Genomic DNA, 17,812 nt, shown 5'->3' with positions numbered 1-17,812 from the left:
AAGAATTCACTAATCAAAATAAACTTGTATTCGATATTAGCTATTTTGTTGTCATATATAATTATTATATGATTTACATGTCGTTGTCATACAAAGTGGGGGAACATTCATGATTAAGTCATCCCGTATCGAGGATATCAATGCGTAAACAATGTACGTGATAAGTACAATATGAGTGGCGTAAAGAAGAAAGCTAATCATTTAGCAGTGTTTAAAAAACGAACGAAGAATGACGATAATGCTGAACTGTCTGAAATTATTATTATATCCGCGAGAAAGAGTGGAAACTTAAACCTCTCATCGAGAGGACTATTTACGGGTATCCACATTACTTAAAAATTACATATATAAATGTTATTCGATATCATTCAGACGCTTGATATCTCGATGCAGTAGTCATATACTATAATGTGCATGTTTGTTCACACATCTGTATTACATTATAGTTTCTATAATTTATCATTTATATATTGTTTTTTTATTTATTGTGATAGGAAATGAATTATACATTTGTTACATATACAAAATATCATTATCTTACAAAAATATTATGTATTTTATTCAATATATATATCATAAAGAAAATATTACGTTAGCGATAAACGTATACTTATCAGCTTAATGCTTTTTAGTTGCAATTCATTTTTTAATTTCGTTACTGATAAACAATAAAAGTTATTCATTACATTTTTGGACTTTTTTTTATTTTTGCACCCATTTATATATGTAAAGCATGAAATCTGAATCATTAAATAAATGTTATATATATTACCTTTTCAATTTCAATTGTAGCCATGAAACTACTTGTTTATGTCAATTCATAGATAGCTTTGCATGTTAGATTGTGAATAATGCAATAGAGCAAGCAATATTTACAGTATCATCATCAGATTATCATATGCGTATCAAGGTAAGTTATTTTTTTATAAGTGTCATATTTTATGTTTAATTGAAATCCATATTAGTTAAATTATGTTAAAACTAACAATATCTATTATAGTACCTAATAGAGTATGGAATATAAATGATTTAACTGAAGAAGAAATAAGGGATTTACATTTTGAGCTTGATTATGTACAAGAAACTGAAAGGTGGTGGGAACAGGAACCTCTCCAGACATTGGACTTAAGTTGTAATACTTTAAAGAAAATTGATCCACAAATAGAAAATTTAACAGAGTTAACTACATTAAATGTATGTAAATATAACAGTTTTATATATGAAGAAATTGCATATATGTAAAACACTATGTAATAAATTTTAATCTTTACAGCTGCACAATAATCAGTTGGAAGATTTGCCTGCTGAAATAGGAAATTTAAAAAAGTTAAACATACTAAATTTATCCAATAATAAATTAGAAAAATTTCCACATGAATTTTATAAGCTAAATGAATTACATGAATTAAATTTAAAAAATAATAGTATAAAGGAGCTGGAACCAGCAGTTGGAGACTTTGTAATGTTGACCTACCTGGTATATTATAATAACTTATTTATATGTTTTTAAGACAAACCTGTATACTTGATCTTCTGAAATGTTGCACATGTTTAGGATTTATCATATAATAACTTGATCGAGTTACCAATTGGAATGGGATATTTAGTACGACTAACTTCCTTGGATTTAGGTCATAATATGTTAAAGGAATTGCCACCTGATTTAACAAATATGAGAGGTATGATTTACAATAATGTGTCTACTTATATGATTTGTTTAATTTAATTTTTTTTATCATATGTTTAATGTATAATATCAGTTTAAAAGAAAAACAGTTTCACACTGCTTCTTCCTGTATGACATAAAAATTTAATAAATAGCACACATATTTTTTGAAAATAGCATTACAAAAGTTAAATGCAAGTTATAATCAGTTGGAAATGTTGCCACCTCTGGGTGAATTAAGGAAGGTAGAAACATTGATGTTGCAATCAAACAAATTAACAACATTTCCTGATATATCTGGTTGTATACTATTAAGAGTACTACACTTGGCTGATAATAACATTACTGTACGTACTATTATATGCTGATCTAAGCATATATAGTGATTATTTATGGAGAAATAAATAGTTTATGTACGCATTTCAGTTATATACATAGAGAAAATTCTTAATGCATTTAATATATCTATAAAAAGATGTATTGTTTAATTTTTGATAAAATATTATAATAATTTATATTAATAACAACATTATATGTAATAAAAGTTGTATATACAACAGATTTTTAATGTTTATTTTGCATAATTTATAGGAGATTGATATGTCTTGTTTAGAAGGTGTAGGACAATTAAAAACATTAACATTAGGAAATAATCAAATTGAAACAATACCAGAAGAAATAATAAAACTGGTGTACCTAGAAATTTTTGATTTATCACACAACAAACTAACTCTGTATGTTACTTTGTATACATTATCATTTTACTTTAATGAAATATTTTCGAAATGATATTTGTTGTGTTTTATAGAATACCAAAATACATTGGCCTACTGCCTAATTTAAAACAATTTGTGATTGATGGAAATGATATACAGAATGTTAGAACCGACATAATACGATGTGGTACATCTCGAATTTTAAAACATATACGACAGGGTATTAAAAGTACAAACTTGGATGTGAAAGAGCACGTAGTAGCAGATACTAGCGCAAATATTTATCCAGATAGGTATCTGATTTAATTAAATTAATATTTACTGTAGTGAGAACTATTGGTGGCAAATTATTTCTAGTTAATTTACTATACTTAGGTATACAATGCAGAGTACAAAATTGCTCAGTTTGGCTGGACAAAATCTTACCGAATTACCTCTAGAAGTTCTTGAAAATGCATGCAAAGCCGATGTAGGTACAGTGGATTTAAGTAGGAATAAGCTGTCTATCTTACCTGATGAATTATGCATAATTGAAAGAATTGCCGATTTAAAACTGACATCTAATCAACTAACACATATACCAGAATGGATTGGTGAAAAATATAAGTATCTACAGATTTTGGATTTAAGCAGAAATCTTTTACAATCACTTCCCATCAATCTTGGCTTGCTTAAATATTTACAAGAACTTAATATCTCATTTAACAGGTATTGTACTCTTGTATGCAGTATGGTGGTATGCACTATTTATATGTAATATGTAATAACGTATATTATATGAATTACGTTATTGCATTACAATTTTTGCTTTTACAATATATATTCACACATATGTAAGTCAAATCTCGTTAAAACTTATTGGTATATTATATAGGTATAAAGAAATACCAGAATCTGTTTATGCTATAAATTCTTTAGAGATATTAATAGCGAATGACAATTTAATTACTGATATCGATGTACCATCTTTTCAAAAATTGCAAAAACTTGCGATATTAAATCTCGCTAATAACAACATTGGATTCGTACCACCAGAGCTAGGCACTTTGAAGAACTTAAGGTAAGTCGAGATAAATAAATCGTATTCATTAAATACGTATATGAATATTATAACATGAAGTTTTTTTTAGGAATCTATCTTTATCTGGAAATTGTTTTAAACAACCTAGACAAGCAATTTTAGCAAAGTCTACAGAAGAAATCCTAGCATATCTTAGAAACAGAATACCTCAGTGAAATTAATAAATTATTACAGAAAATTTGAACTAAAAGAAAAATATGAAGACAGGGACAAGGATACAAATGAACATGTGTCAACAAAGTTATATGCCAACTGCATAATGTTATTGTAATAATAAATTCTTAGATAAATTATCTAAAATAAATTAATTGATCTTATATTATGCATTATTTAATTTTCCTGTATAATATAGAAAGAATATATAATATTATTTAGTAATATGTATATTTTGTGCTTCTTTTATGGACAAAATATACAAAGATAAGCTTCAAAATGCATTCTGTGTTATCTGTCGTTTATTCCGTGTCGTTTATCCCTTTTCCGTCTGTAAGATATAATTAAAATTTTCTGACCTAGAATACTACTTTGTTTCAGACTAAAAATTATGATTTTTATACTTTCTATCTATTAATCAATTTTATTTAATCGAATTAAACAATGAGACGTATATTAAATCTCTAAACGCAGGTATCCACATTTCAAATGCATAAATTTTGTTCATCTAAATTAATTAGCTTCAATTAATTAGCTTACGCGTGTTTGCGTTTACTCATATTTGCGTATTTCGGTCTAATGTATTATTTGTTTGTTTGGAACATAAATATGCTCATTACTGAAAATTTATCATTAATGAAAAATTATCAGAAATTTGACATTTGAAAATTCGTATTTCTGTACGTTTGACTCGCTGGAAGGTTTCCCTATTTCTCGCTAACCAAAATTCACTGAGCAAACCGCGGCGGGGCGCGGGATGTCATTTTAGTGAAGAAAGTCGAAGTGATTAGACGTTTGTTTATGTTACCCCGCGACAGGTGTTGTGGTAAGATATCATTGTTTCTATATTGTTCATAATTTTATAGTAATGAGTCTTTTCATAGCTATATATTGGCTTTATCGCCTTCGATATCGATGGTATCTATTTATCTTCTGATTTTACATAAAATTCCCTATGGGGATTATTAGATTAGTCCAGACGAATCCAAATATTGATTGTTCTTTCAGCCATAGTTAAATATGCGATTAAAATAACGAAATCAAAGATTAGTTTAGCTTAAAAATTGTATTTTTGGCATGTACAAATTTCATATTTTCTTATTTTCAATAAAAGATCCTGATATCATTAAGGAGTTATTATCAGCGCTTTGGTTCTTTTAAACAACCTGTTTGATCCTTAGCGGATCTCGAACTTTTATCACGAGGACTGTATTGATAAACGGCAGAATGTGCGGTTCTTTCCGAACAGGAACTTTTCAATTTTGGTTTCTGTTTGCCTTTTCCGCTGGATGCTCGTCGAGCAATGTCTTCGATAAATCTCTGATCTTTCTCATTAATATCAGCTGTCAAACTGCTTCTCTGATATCCTTCTTGCCCTCTGTAATCACATATTAAATAAACAATTCAGGCTTGATTCAATTAGTTATAAAATTAGAATACACGTGCCGCAATGTATATTACTATATCTGTTGGTATTTGTTGTACTATATGTATTGGTATTTGTGTTTGATGCTGTAATGCATGATTTTGTTATATCGTAGAAACTATTATAATGTGCGTGCCTTTACGCGCAGACAACTAAGAACAAGCGAGAATCCACCGTGTCTAGCGCTGAGAAAGAAGCTCGTATTTCTTAACGCGAAATTTGAAGCGACATTCTCGGCGGTACATTACGGCGGACGTTTCGCTAATGAAACGACTAAAATGCGGAGAGTGTAACCTGGTTTTAGAGATAGGGGCTGCGGTGCGATGTCCCGGTAAAAAGTGAGAACTCTACGCCATACTATTTGTCTTTTTTTTTTCTCGCATTTCCCTTCCTCTTACTTATGCTCTTTTTATCGTTATAATGAATATGTGTGTGGATTTATTTCATTTTCTCTTTTTCCCTATAACCTCGTACCTTTAATCTCAAACGATTATTACGATTACTCGCAAGAATGAGGTTAAGAATGAGAATGTTCAGTAGCAATTTGATGACTATAGAGAATTATATTACCTTTGATAGCTATTGTAAATCTTTGCGATCAATTTCTGTAGATATGCGTTATCCTTTTGAGTCGATTTAAATTCTGATTCTTTTTCCTAAAAGCGAATCAATTGGAATTGTTAGATACGCCGATGTAGCCTAATAATATCTTAATTATCGCGATATCAAATAACCGAAGGTTTGCAATTAAGAGGCACTTTTCAGCAATTTGAGTAAACCAACTATTTTCTGATTGGTTTCTTAACAATATAGTCATGGAAGCTATATCTCATTACAGTGCCAATGAAATTTCAAATTCTTTTATACAACATACACGACGTACGCACAAAAGTTTTCCACGGGCTATTGTATACCTTTTCTTCTCTTCTGGTAAATGTAATTTAATTACGGCTGTCTCCTCATTAGTGCAAACCCTTGCAATTATTACCTGCAGCGCGTTTGTCGCAGTTTTGAGCTCTTCGTAGCGCGTGTCAGAAAGGTGACGAGCCGTGATTGTTTCCGTGGTGAGTCGCGTCAACTGCTGCCTATAATTGTGCTCGCGTTCCATGGCCTTGTCCCATGCTTGTTCTCGCGCGATTATAGTATCTCGAAGAGTCTGCATATCTTTTTCCAACACTTCCAATTCCGATCTATCGTAATCAGATCTCAATCAGATCGATCGTTTCGAACAAAGCTGTCCGTTCGTTCGATCGCATATTTCGAGTTATCCTGACGAACGTACACCATTCAACGTAAAAGGAAGGATAACGATGTAGAAGCTACCATACTTACTTGGTGATGATGACGGTGGGTGGTTGTTTCTCGCAACTTTCCAGTTTTCTTTGACAAGCCATGCATACTGCCCAGACTTGAACTCCACGATCAGTCTTAGATATTACGATGTTCGTTGTCGACGTTCCGTTTGTTTGAACCGTCGGCATTTGCCTTTTCTGAAAAGTCGAAGTGAAATGCAATTTCTTAAAGAAGCTAACCGCGTGGAAGTTCGTACTCTGACTTCTTCTGCCTCTTGTTTCATCCCTTCGATCTTCGATCTTTCGAAATCAAGTTCCTCTCGCAACAACGTCAGCCTCTTCTCTAGCCTTTTCACTTCGTCCCGTTCCTCTTTGAGTCTTACAAAGGGACCGTACGTTAGAAAGGAGGATTATTCGACGCACGGAATACTTCCTCTCGGTTAAAAAAAGAGAAGAAAGGAAAATGAGCTTGTGCAAGAAAAGCCAGTTGAAAGTCATTAAATACGAAACCAGAATGCGAAACTTAAACCATGGTTAGACATTGATGTAGAGACAACGTCGGGGAAAAATTATAGTAATTGAAAAACTCGACTAGTTGTATCTTTCGCAGGGCAGATTTTTATTCTACGTATACGAGTTAAAAGCACTTTCATTATCACTAATTAAAATTACCATAAAGGTTTTTTTTTAATTCGGCTTCTATACAAAGAGGTTCGATAATATTACTTTAATAAACAAAGTTCGACGCGACCAACTTCACAGAACATAAATAAAATAAGATCTTCTTCCTCTTTGAAACGTAGATAGAAAACTTCAAAGAAAACTTTTTGAAGAAACTAGATAGCACATAGAACGGATAGAAAATTATGAGACGTAGTAACGGTACGGTATCTGATAAAATAGTCTGAAGATTATTTTAAAATTTGTCGAAGGATAGAAAAATTCGTATTTTAAGACGATCGATGTCGATGACGCGAGTAATGACCAAGCCGCAAAAAATCGTGCTCTTTGTTTCTCAATCACCTTTCTCATCGGGCGATCTGTGTATTCACGTGCAAGCCGGAAGAATATCGATTAAGGTTGTCCATTGTTCGCGTATTAATACTCACTGAGACGCGAGGGCTTTGTTCTCGGTGATAAGATTCTGATTGCGCGTCTGCATAACTATATTGCTGTCCTCGAGGAACTTGATTTTCGTTTGTATCTTTTCGAGCGTGATCGTGTCCCCGTGTTTCATTGTCTCTTGCTTTAACGTCGGTGTCATCCTTCCGCTTTGCATTCGGGCGTCTCCATACGATAGATCACCCCTCGCTAACAAGATAAAGAAAGAAGAAAAATTTCCATTTTAATAAATTGTACGCGTTTCATTGTAGCCGGAGATCTCAATTTCCTTTGATAAAGAACGTTCGTTGTAATTTATTACGTAAATGGGTTTATCGATATTCGCAGCCTTGATTATTATGTTCACAAGTTTCACAATAGCGATTGGTTATTTGCAACCACCTAACACGTGCATGAAACGAACACTAATCTTAGAATTATTGGTGATTAAAATATAAAACTTATGCCAAAAACACCAAATGAGAAGTATATGAAAAAATACAGAAGAAAAGCTAAGCCTTTATCCATATATTCTACTAAGAAACATTCTACTCCGTATTACACTTGCATCTATAAAATTATTATTTTAACATTATTAACACGAGGTAAGCAAACATCCTACGTAACTTGTAAAACGCAAAATATATACCGTTTGTGTGAAAAAATGAATATTATTTGTCAAAAGCAGTATACATTGAAAACATTTCGAGGGAATAGTACATCAACGAGCAATCGATGCCGGGATGGATAATGCTCACAACAGCCGACATCGAGAAGACGTTTCAAGTATCAAATGGATCATTCCCTTATTCATGGACGAATGCACACGCGTACGTTTCAAGAATTTTATTAGCTAGATCGATTCGCCAACTTTCGTTTTGAATGCTCCACTTTACCTGTCGTCGGAATTTCGGCGCCGTTTCCCTGAAATTCCAGCGTCCTCCATCCGGCGCAATAACCTGCGAGTACAAAAAAAAACGCTAAAGTACAGAACGATTAATTCAACGAGTCCTATGAATTGAACCTACTGATTAACTGCTCTTCTAACCTGTTAATCGGATCGTCCATAAATCAAGAACTTTTACAATTACGAAATACAAATTTAACACGACATTATTAAAAACAACCATTGTTATAAAATCCACAACTTCATAACTTAAGCAGATGTTAGAGTATTCTTTTGCTTTCCTGCAAAATACGAGCCTTTCTATTTATTCGTAACAAAAATTACGCTATACATAAAAAGAAAAAGGATTTCTGAATAAAGAAATTGTACGAGTTAACTCTTCTTGCCGGTTGACAGGTTGATCGATTAATTGGTTGTACTTGAGAACTTGATCGCCATACGTACCGCTTCTATAAGACTCCGGAGTCGTGACTCTCGGCGAGTAAGAGTGAGCCACATAGCGATTGTATTGGCCATCGAAGTAATTTCTTTCTTTTGGAGGGTTTGCTTGCCGATAATGAATACAAGACATCCTGGAAATAAGCTACTCGGGAGATAATGCGACAGATTTACAAGATTTCCGTTCGCCTTATCCGATTGTCAATATCGCAGGAACCGTGATCTGAGAGGACGTGTGAAACTGATCGACAAGTTCACCGCGTCCGGGATCGCGAGAAACGTTCCTCGCTCCTTCCGTCTTCACATGATACTACGAGTGGTCCTCTAAAACAGAACGAACTGGTTTCACGCGCGGCCTTATTACCCTGAAATTTTCTCTGATGGCTCCTCGTGCGGTTGATCTTCGTTGATCTTTTGTTCGACTTTAGGTGCAAACTAAAGTGCGTTGCTTCACGTGCCTTGTCAGCTGTCTGTTAATAGCTTTACGTTCTGTACAAGCAAACGAAAGCGGAGAAAAAAAATTGTGCACAATTTTTTGTAGAGGAGAAACGGAACGACAATGTGACTGACAGGTGTTATAGATGTTCTTTACGAGTTTGCTTTGATCTACCCACATAAGATCGACCTACATATCGCGTTGTCTGTAATCTTTGATACCAAATTTTTAATAGTTTGTTCATATAATGTAAAAAGATGGAAAGGATACAGGTTTCGTATTCAAATCCTAATTAACTATAAATTTATAACGCAGCTTAAAAAGCGATTTAATTTTTATTAATTTTGAGTCGATTTTTGTTGGTATATTCAAATTATTATTGAAAGATGGAGTCGCTTCCTTATTGTAACGCAGTTCAGAGTTAAAACTACTACTAAAGCTACAAAACGAGAAGAAAGTATTCGTGTTAAAGAGACTTCCCGCTTTACGTTTCAGATTATTTAATAAGCATTGAAATGCTCTAGAATTATCCCATTCACTATGGCTCAGACCGATGTTTTAGAAACCTCGTGATCTATCATACGAGATCATTCTCCTCTGGATCAAAAGGGAGCTGGATCAAAATTAATTCTCTGGTCGCAGAATCGTGGTGCGAATCGTCCCGCTCGGAAATAGAGTAAATAAGCGGCAATAAAAAGGGTGGCATGGTCGTTTCATCCCCGACTTATCACGGCGCCACCGCGCCGTTGAATTTTACAGCCGGTACAGCGTAGGCCGTAAAAGGAAATGGTGGAATGCGAAGAAATTTTATTTCGTTTCATGGTGGACGTTCCGCTCTTTCCGCGTGATTTGTCCATGTGCGTAGCCTGGTCTCGTAAATTCTTTACGAGCTCGCGCCACGCACGAAATTACGTAAAACGGGCGAGAAGAGCGAACGGAGAAATGGAGCGGTTGCGTTTCGCTGTGAATTAGCACGCGTTTGAGGCGAGCTAATTGTACCGATCGTCGAGAAGGCAATATCTCCCAATTGCGTGTCTCTCGCGATCGCCGAACACGGTAATTGGCCATCCCGAGAAATCATAGGTGAAAAGTAATCTTGCTCGAGCAGAAGATTTGTCAAAGCTTCGGGGATTACGAGGATTCTTGATGAATGACGAGGATGACGACAAAATACTATAGAGATTTATTCAGAGAATATTATCCTGGAATTTAAAAGCGGAGAAAGTGAGGAACAGATTACATACGGGTATTATGGACGAGTTTATTCGACAGTATGTACAAACTTTGTGCACAGTGAAAATATTTATATCGCAAGAAGACGTAGTGACACGTTATCTTTCGTAACTTATTTCTTATTCTTGTTCCTTCTTTTCTTAATAGAAGAGTGCAATAAATAGCGAATAGAGGAATTACGAATACAGCTTCATCTACTAACTATATTGGTATCTAAACGTAGCATGTTCGTAACATCTAACTGCGTCATAAAAGGGCTTTTCAACCTTGAAACACAATGCATAGTACGAAAGTTCAAGTGGTCGATTAAACAATTAAATCGTCCCGTTCCGATTCATGGACGGTAAATCTTTTCGCATGTTCGAACGAAGCTGTTTTCATTGCAGCAGTTTCATTTTAGTGCTTGATAGAGTGTTCGCAATAGAGAAGTTCGCGATCGCCCGAAGGTACAAAGATGAATTTGTTGCACAACTGTGTTGTTCGTAGAGATGCGAATCGATACGAGGAATTGTCTTGCTGGTAGAGATTTATCGTTCCCGTAGATCGCTAACAAAATAGTCCACCTCAAGGGCTGAGCGTTTTCGCGTCGATCGCGAACGGATGGAATACATGAATATATTATACATTTATGGTTTCACGTGTGTAGGTGTGTATCTGGCCTGCCTGCAAATATGTATACGTGTGTGCGTGCGCGACTGTAAAACGTGCATATGTATATACACATGAAGCTGCCGTTCGTTCGCTATGTATATATGTACATGTATACTTTGAGCGTATCATTTTCCACATAGGCTGATCAATTGCCAGGTTAATGTTGCTTTCATCCTCCTGAAACTTGGCGAACGGCTTCATTAAATCAGAGTTTATTTAACGAAATGATATTCCTGGTCGATCGTAGAGCCGTATCTCGCTATTTGGCCTTCGTTTGCCGTCATTAGTAAAGTTCTTGTACAAATACCGCAATTCGGAATAACTTTGACATTTTGAAAATTTCACTAATAAGATGTTACGTTTCATTTAGAGGATGAAAAATATAAGGACCGTGCACGATCTCGCCTAAAATACTGATCACGTAAATGCGGGAATAAAAAACTTATTTTATTCACATTTCTCCGCGGTCTCCTAAATTATGATTCTAATATTCATTACATAACACGTAGATTGTACTTTGTATTACAACAACTAGTCCCAATTTCATTTCGTATCCCCTTGAATTCTCGACGAAGAAGAGACAAAGAATCGAAGAGAAGATAGAAAAAAGTTAAATGACGATTCAAAGATTCGTGTGTCGCGATTCGAGAAACGTAGACGAAGTATCGAACATAATTTCGCAGACTCGTAATACTTGTGGTCTCTTTGTTGAAACTCGACAGGAGCTGTTAGGCGGAAGAATTCTACGTATATCTAATATGAATTCTAGATGCAGTTCCCATCGTTCGTTCCTTAAACCAGAGACACCATAACACGTTTCCTGGAGGCGGAGTGTATCATGGCGATGTGCCCGCTTCTTCTCGAAGACTGCGCCGTCAACGACGTCGTTACTGTCGTCCTGGTGCTGCTGTTCGGAGCACCGGTGCCGAAACAATGATGGGGATTCGTTGCACACCACCCAGAAACCCACGAGATCGCCTGTATGTTCCTATGGAACCAGAATCGTCGTATGTACTTATATTTGGTAAGTTTTTGCATACTTGCTAATATTCCGTTAAAAAATACGAAGAAATAATATTTTTTTTAAAGAAATTCAATCCGCAGATTGTTAAGTTTGTTAAAATGTTTTAAATAAGCAAAGTTTTACAAGGTCTTTATCGAAATTGGCCGCCGTATGAATACTTGTCACGTTCACCGTAGATCGTTCAAGTCTGCAGTCTAAGGCTTATACCTTATAGGTTTTACAATTTTTTATAAACGTATAAAATCCGCAGTCTAGTTATAAATTTCCCCAACTAATAACATGTCCAGGTTGATATAGTTTTGTGTAATCCATGCTTGACGTAAAAGATCTATTTTACATGCTGGGGATAAAAGGAAAAGAATTATCATTGCCAAGAATGAACAGCAGAACAGATAGAATATATTGGAATGCTTTGTACTTTTTAAATTTCGAACATCGCAATTAATCTTCGATTTTAAGCTTCCTCGTGCTAAGTTCTTCTCTGTCGAGGAAACTACTCGGTTTAAATTCTTCGGTCTGTTCAAACATCGAGGCGGTACTTTATCTCTACCTCTGATAGGAGTATTCGGGGGGTTTTGGCGTTTTAGGAACTCACCGTACGGTTTTACAAAACGACGTGCTGAAGAGACAGTATATAATCGGATTCGCCGCCGAATTCAGAGGCGTTAAACTTTGAATGAAAGTGGCCACGGCGATGTTAGTCTGCGTCTCTGGTACATATCCGTAAACTTGCAGCAGATCGAACACTATGTACGGGCTCCAACAAAGAATGAATACTGAAATATTGAAAAATCTACTTGAATGAAAGTTCGTCTTTGATCGTATATTTGTAGCATTTTCGATAGAAATCTCTATTTTTATCCTTACAATTAGCTTTAGAATATTATCTACCTGCGAACTCTCGTTGAATCGTTCTTTCAAAGCAACAAAGAGACGCATGCGACTTTTAAGAGACGGAGAATGTATCGTAGCGTAGAAGAGATGACTACTAAATCAATTTTCTCGTAATCGTGAAACGTCGCGCGAGATCCTTGCTTCTCCCTTCATGGTATGGATATTCGGGCCTGGTAATCGAGTGAAATAAATTGTCGTGAAATGGTATGACCTCTTTGTTGAAATACGTAATATATAGTAATATCCTACAACGAGAAATTACGACGAAAGGAAGGAAATGTATAATGTAAAATGTACGTAACTAAGTCTTATCTTAAGTCTTTCGGTGTAAGGCGTTGGCTGTGAAATACATCGGAAACAGCGGAGGATAATAACGCGATCTCAACATTCAAGACCTTTCATCCACTCGTAAGATTGCCCAACTAAACGTAAGGCAGAGCACCGAACGTTTCACGAGTCTTAATTTCTCTTGTCTGTCAGCTGAACAATGGTAGGCGATCTCTGTCCTAAAATCTTTCGAATATTTCTTTGTTTTATCAGATAAAGAAGTTTCGCCTCTGTTTCTCGCGATTAATCGTCATTTGATACTTCCACGCTTCACGAGTGCATATATTATCTTGAATACGCGTTTGTTAGATTTGCAAGTTTCGATCGGTAAAATGAACGAACTAAAAAAATATCACTTTTGCGTTAGAACAAAGTGACAAAAGTAGAGACTCTGCTAAACGAATCTTAAAACTCAAACATACTTCTTGAGGATCTCTTGTCTCGGAACGGACCACACAGAGTGCGAGAATAATCAAAATGCGTAAAAGCTTTCCCAGATTTGCATGAAGGAGGGCATTCTACGACGCGCCCTGCTTGTACTAATGAATGAACGCTTTTATTGTTATATGGAGAGAAACACTGAATGTTTATGAGTTTGTTGAACTCGGTCGCAATGCTTAAGCATCACGTGATCATGGCACGATCAATGGTGACAAAAAAAAAAAAAAAAAAAGAAAGAAAAAATCGCGAGAATATCGCGTTAAGCGCTTAAATAATTTTTTTTAATACAAAATATCGACCTACATCGGTTGTTTCGTAGAAAAAATATTGTAATATACGCGGTGTATCCACTTGGATAGTTTCCTCGGTTTCGCAGCAGCACACCAAAGGGAGTTGCGTGGACAGAACTCGATCTCATTTGATCGGTTCCGCTGAGAACGATCTTCGTCAGCTAAAAAAGAAGAAATTTTAGCCGAGACATCTTCGAGAAACGAATCTGATTAGACCAGGCAATTCCTGCTACACGTAAACCCGTTCCCCCGAGAAACGAAGGAAAGAGATTGGTGCTTTGAGCGAGGCAAGGACTCGAAGCTTCCACAGAGTCTTTGACAAATACAAACCAAGTTGTCATCTTCTTCCTAGGATCTTTAGTTTGGTTACAGCGAAGATAATTTCGTTTGAACTTTGACACTATCTGTCGCAGTTTTCGAATTCTTAATTCTCAATCTCACTTTAGTTTCTACCGAAGGAGGATTTCAAACGTTTTAAGATAATCATCAGTGAAAAATCATACACTTTAATAACGATTCTTTCATATTTTCCTCGAATTTGAGAAACTATAGGAGAACACGATTCGATCGAACGTGAGCAAAAGACTGCAGCAGTCTTAAAACCATTCGACGTCGCATTTGTCGAGCACATAAAAAATGATACTTTCATTTTAATTCCTTTCCGTGGTTAATTTAGAAAATTACCACCGTCAGGAATCGTTATGGTTGGAAGAAAATACTCGAAAAACGAATAGTAATTAATACTTGACAATACGAAACGACACCGGTTAAAATCACGAAAGAAAATTCAATCTAAAGGATTCCCTGCACCGATCTCACGAGACACAACTTTTCTCAGTACACGGTATGTATCTCTGAGCAGTGATTCGTGAGAAAAGTCGGAGGGAATTGAGACAGAGGTCGAGAACCATTTTCGCTTATCTCCTCAGCCGCGTAGCTTTTTACGCGGTGCAAATATAATCGTACAGAGAAAGGGCGAAGCAGGGATGGAAAGGACGTTACGTTTTATCGTAGCCGATTAAACACAGTTTCAATCGTTGGACAAGTTTGGTCGTTGCAAACTTCGACTGCGTATGTTCATTAAATTTTTATGCCGTCGTATCGGACGATTTACGCGGTTAACGAGCTCGATCGTATCAAGAAGTTTCAATTATTTATCGTTGTACCTCTTACGGTACGGATTTCGATATTTTACGACGTCAAAAATTCTGACACGTAATTTCATAGTTTTCCTTTTCGCGAACTACTCAATCGTGTTCTAACATACATTTCACGAATCAGACGTCGCGAAGTTTGGCATGACCGAAAGTTTCGCGATTACCCTCTTTTACGCGACATAAATCTGTCGTCTAAATACGCCACACGGATTTGCAGCTTCAAATATACACAGGCTCGCGAAAGTATTTGAACGCTTGTACACACCTTTTATAAATATGTTATGTATCTTATACGAAGTGCGTGTTACGAAATTTCATTGACACTGTTAAGGAACTGCGCTACCGTTATTATACTGGTATAAATAAACATAACGCGTCTCGTTATATTTAAAATGTTGTATACGATATAACGCGTATAATATGAACATCAAAGTCCTCTGTCGCGAGTGTCCAAATACTTTGCTGAGCAACGATACTTCAGCGAGGTAGATAATATTTCGCTTCGGCTTCTGGGATTATAGTTACAAATTCGTAAAACTCGTAACATGATTTGGTTTACTCACCGAACACTATAACGAGAGTCATTTTGACCGTCTTAACTTTAGCCCTGGGAATGAGTCCTCGGGACGATGCTCTTCTGGTGTCTCGAGTAGGTCCCTGACGTAATGCCCCTCCTTGCGACCATATAGTAGCTACGATCACAGCATAACAGCCTCCTATTATCAGAGTAGGGGCTATAAAGAGGGTAAAGCTGACCAGGCTCATGTAGATCCTCCATTGCATAGGAGATCCCAGATCTATCCAGCATTGTGTCTTCCCCTGGTAAACGATCCTGCCGATTATACTCGTAGTACGACCGATTTACCAAAACTAGGCCAACGGTGTTCGTTTAAATGTATAATTCTTAACGAAATGCTACGAAAGAAAGTTCTGCTTCGAATTGCACACTAACGTTCGCTAAAATCGATTCTCCTTTACAGAACGTTAAACGAAATCAGAATTAAAGATTTAAATCGCATGAAAATATTTTCCGTCTCTGCAATGTGTTTCCTAAGTAACATAAATTGCGAAAAGAAAGAAGAATCCAGTGATCTGCTTGCAAATATGTAATCCGAGAAACATAACGGAAACGAGCATAATTCGAGCATAATTAATCTAGTTTCTCAACTATGAATGTTATATGATGAATGGCAAATTACTGTATACCTGTATGCGTTTTTCCTCGTACAGGAAAATAATCGGCACGCTAAACAATGCCGACAAGCCCCAGGCAGCTACCACCAGAGCCCTGGCTCTCCACCCTGCGATTAAAGTTGAATTTCCGGTCTTAGGTCGATTTCACGTGGTTACAGAAGGGTAGGGCGATGCAATTCTAGAGGAGATTCGATGTCATGGCGCATTCGGTGGTACGAGACATACGAACAGATGTAAGTTCGCGGATCCGTGACTGTCGCGTATCGCCAAGTTTTCTCGTTTTCGCGCTCGTGAAACTTCCACGACAGCTGGCGAGTGACACGGACGAAAAAAGAAGAAAGAAGAAAAGAACGTAATCGTGGGCGATAGCGCAATAAAAGAACTTCCTCGAGAAGCATTTCGTCTCTCTAACGCAACGATGCACCGTTATTCGTTGCTGTGAACGCTTCGAGGAACTCGCGGTGATAACGAGATTAAAAGGAATATCGCGATTATCGCTCGTGAAATATCATCTTGAGTTAATACGGAATTCACACTGAGACTATTGAAAGTGAGTTCGTTAATGTCACGTCGTCGACGACGTTGTAGCTCGTAATTATCGTACCCGTAGTCGTTTTATTTCGCCGTGGGTTTTCACCTTTCGATCCGCAGCCACGCTTCTTACGACATCCGCTACGTTACAACCCAATGAAATAAAGCAGAAATAAAACCGTTACGTTTGCTAGTCTACCGCTCGAGAGTGATCTCATGGCCAGTGGTAAATACATATGTACCGAGAAACTCCAGATGCTCGTACAAAAATCGCCAACTAGAAAACGGACTTTTCATATTACCAACCCTTGTTACGCTTGTTTTGCGATATTTGATTCTCTCCGGCAAAATATTTATTTAAAATTTAATCAAATATTTAAATATCCAGTCGTTCTCAGTAAAAAAAAAAAAAAAAAAAAAAAAAACACGAAAATAACGCTGTATTGAAGATACAACAATAATATAATTAGTAGTGGTGGTATAAAATTTGATGAAACGTCAAGAAGTTACGGTAAAATATAGTATCCTCTTTACGTTCAATTAAAAGTTTGAGAATCATAAATAGACTGCGGGTTTTTATGCATTTACGGGGAATCTGAAAATGAAACAATGCACAGAATACACATAATATGCAAAAATATGTAAAATATCCGGAACATACAATAGTACTCCTTATAAAAGAATTAGTAGATAAAATATTCATAGAAATATGAATTTGTAGAAATATCTATAATCTAGTTAGAATTATATTATTGAAATATATTATTCTAATTATATGATATTAAGATGGAATACGCGTTAAATTTGAGCAAACGGAATCAATCGGGATACCTACACTTATATACAAACTACTA

General features: G+C 35.8%; 4 protein-coding genes across 12 annotated transcripts in view; 2 read left to right on the top strand and 2 right to left on the bottom strand.

The window, feature by feature from the left end:
• Positions 1-9: 9 nt before the first annotated feature.
• LOC126926605 (leucine-rich repeat-containing protein 40-like) lies at positions 10-3,780 on the top strand. Its single transcript, XM_050742988.1, has 10 exons — positions 10-319; positions 1,001-1,194; positions 1,274-1,477; positions 1,556-1,679; positions 1,844-2,013; positions 2,258-2,400; positions 2,475-2,675; positions 2,758-3,090; positions 3,257-3,442; positions 3,513-3,780. The coding sequence occupies exons 1-10, from the start codon at positions 172-174 to the stop codon at positions 3,616-3,618; spliced, it is 1,809 nt and encodes a 602-aa protein (XP_050598945.1). The 5' UTR covers positions 10-171; the 3' UTR covers positions 3,619-3,780.
• An 883-nt stretch (positions 3,781-4,663) lies between these two features.
• LOC126926618 (uncharacterized) lies at positions 4,664-10,327 on the bottom strand. Of its 2 annotated transcripts, none has more exons than XM_050743020.1 (8): positions 8,787-10,327; positions 8,332-8,394; positions 7,444-7,645; positions 6,592-6,712; positions 6,375-6,532; positions 6,031-6,232; positions 5,613-5,698; positions 4,664-4,994 (listed from the first exon to the last, which is right to left on the bottom strand). In XM_050743020.1, the coding sequence occupies exons 1-8, from the start codon at positions 8,911-8,913 to the stop codon at positions 4,757-4,759; spliced, it is 1,197 nt and encodes a 398-aa protein (XP_050598977.1). In that variant the 5' UTR covers positions 8,914-10,327; the 3' UTR covers positions 4,664-4,756. The 2 variants fall into 2 exon arrangements, with proteins under 2 accessions (XP_050598977.1, XP_050598978.1); XM_050743021.1 differs by having other exon boundaries at positions 4,846-4,994; positions 5,957-6,232.
• A 130-nt stretch (positions 10,328-10,457) lies between these two features.
• LOC126926615 (cardioacceleratory peptide receptor) overlaps positions 10,458-17,812 on the bottom strand; it is a 39,911-nt gene continuing 32,556 nt past the window's right edge. For all 7 annotated transcript variants that reach the window (XM_050743015.1, XM_050743016.1, XM_050743010.1 and 4 more), the window contains 4 exons: positions 16,440-16,534; positions 15,797-16,052; positions 12,720-12,900; positions 10,458-12,088 (listed from right to left, as the gene is read on the bottom strand). In XM_050743015.1, the coding sequence (XP_050598972.1) occupies positions 11,893-12,088; positions 12,720-12,900; positions 15,797-16,052; positions 16,440-16,534 (728 nt within the window). In that variant the 3' untranslated portion in view covers positions 10,458-11,892. The remainder of the gene's footprint in view (positions 12,089-12,719; positions 12,901-15,796; positions 16,053-16,439; positions 16,535-17,812) is intronic.
• LOC126926598 (uncharacterized) overlaps positions 11,998-17,812 on the top strand; it is a 77,337-nt gene continuing 71,522 nt past the window's right edge. Inside the window, exon 1 of one of the 2 annotated variants that reach the window (XM_050742972.1) lies at positions 11,998-12,124. The gene's annotated coding sequence lies outside the window, so the exon portion shown is untranslated. The remainder of the gene's footprint in view (positions 12,125-17,812) is intronic. The other variant, XM_050742973.1, reaches the window with a different exon arrangement.

This window comes from Bombus affinis, chromosome 18, assembly GCF_024516045.1.
Source record: "Bombus affinis isolate iyBomAffi1 chromosome 18, iyBomAffi1.2, whole genome shotgun sequence".
Lineage (NCBI taxonomy): Eukaryota > Metazoa > Arthropoda > Insecta > Hymenoptera > Apidae > Bombus > Bombus affinis.
Note: the sequence above shows the minus strand (reverse complement) of the source record. Positions and strands in the feature narration are given on the sequence as shown.

What these genes read in the sequence shown, in the direction of transcription:
- LOC126926605 (XM_050742988.1), top strand. Translation starts at nt 172, where the DNA reads ATGAGTGGCGTAAAGAAGAAAGCTAATCATTTAGCAGTGTTTAAAAAA. An exon ending in CTTAATATCTCATTTAACAG is followed by an intron (nt 3,091 to 3,256) that starts GTATTGTACTCT and finishes TATATTATATAG; the next exon opens with GTATAAAGAAATACCAGAAT. An exon ending in GGCACTTTGAAGAACTTAAG is followed by an intron (nt 3,443 to 3,512) that starts GTAAGTCGAGAT and finishes AGTTTTTTTTAG; the next exon opens with GAATCTATCTTTATCTGGAA.
- LOC126926618 (XM_050743020.1), bottom strand. Translation starts at nt 8,913, where the DNA reads ATGTCTTGTATTCATTATCGGCAAGCAAACCCTCCAAAAGAAAGAAAT. An exon ending in TCCGGAGTCTTATAGAAGCG is followed by an intron (nt 8,395 to 8,786) that starts GTACGTATGGCG and finishes TTGTACTCGCAG; the next exon opens with GTTATTGCGCCGGATGGAGG. An exon ending in AACAAAGCCCTCGCGTCTCA is followed by an intron (nt 6,713 to 7,443) that starts GTGAGTATTAAT and finishes TCCCTTTGTAAG; the next exon opens with ACTCAAAGAGGAACGGGACG.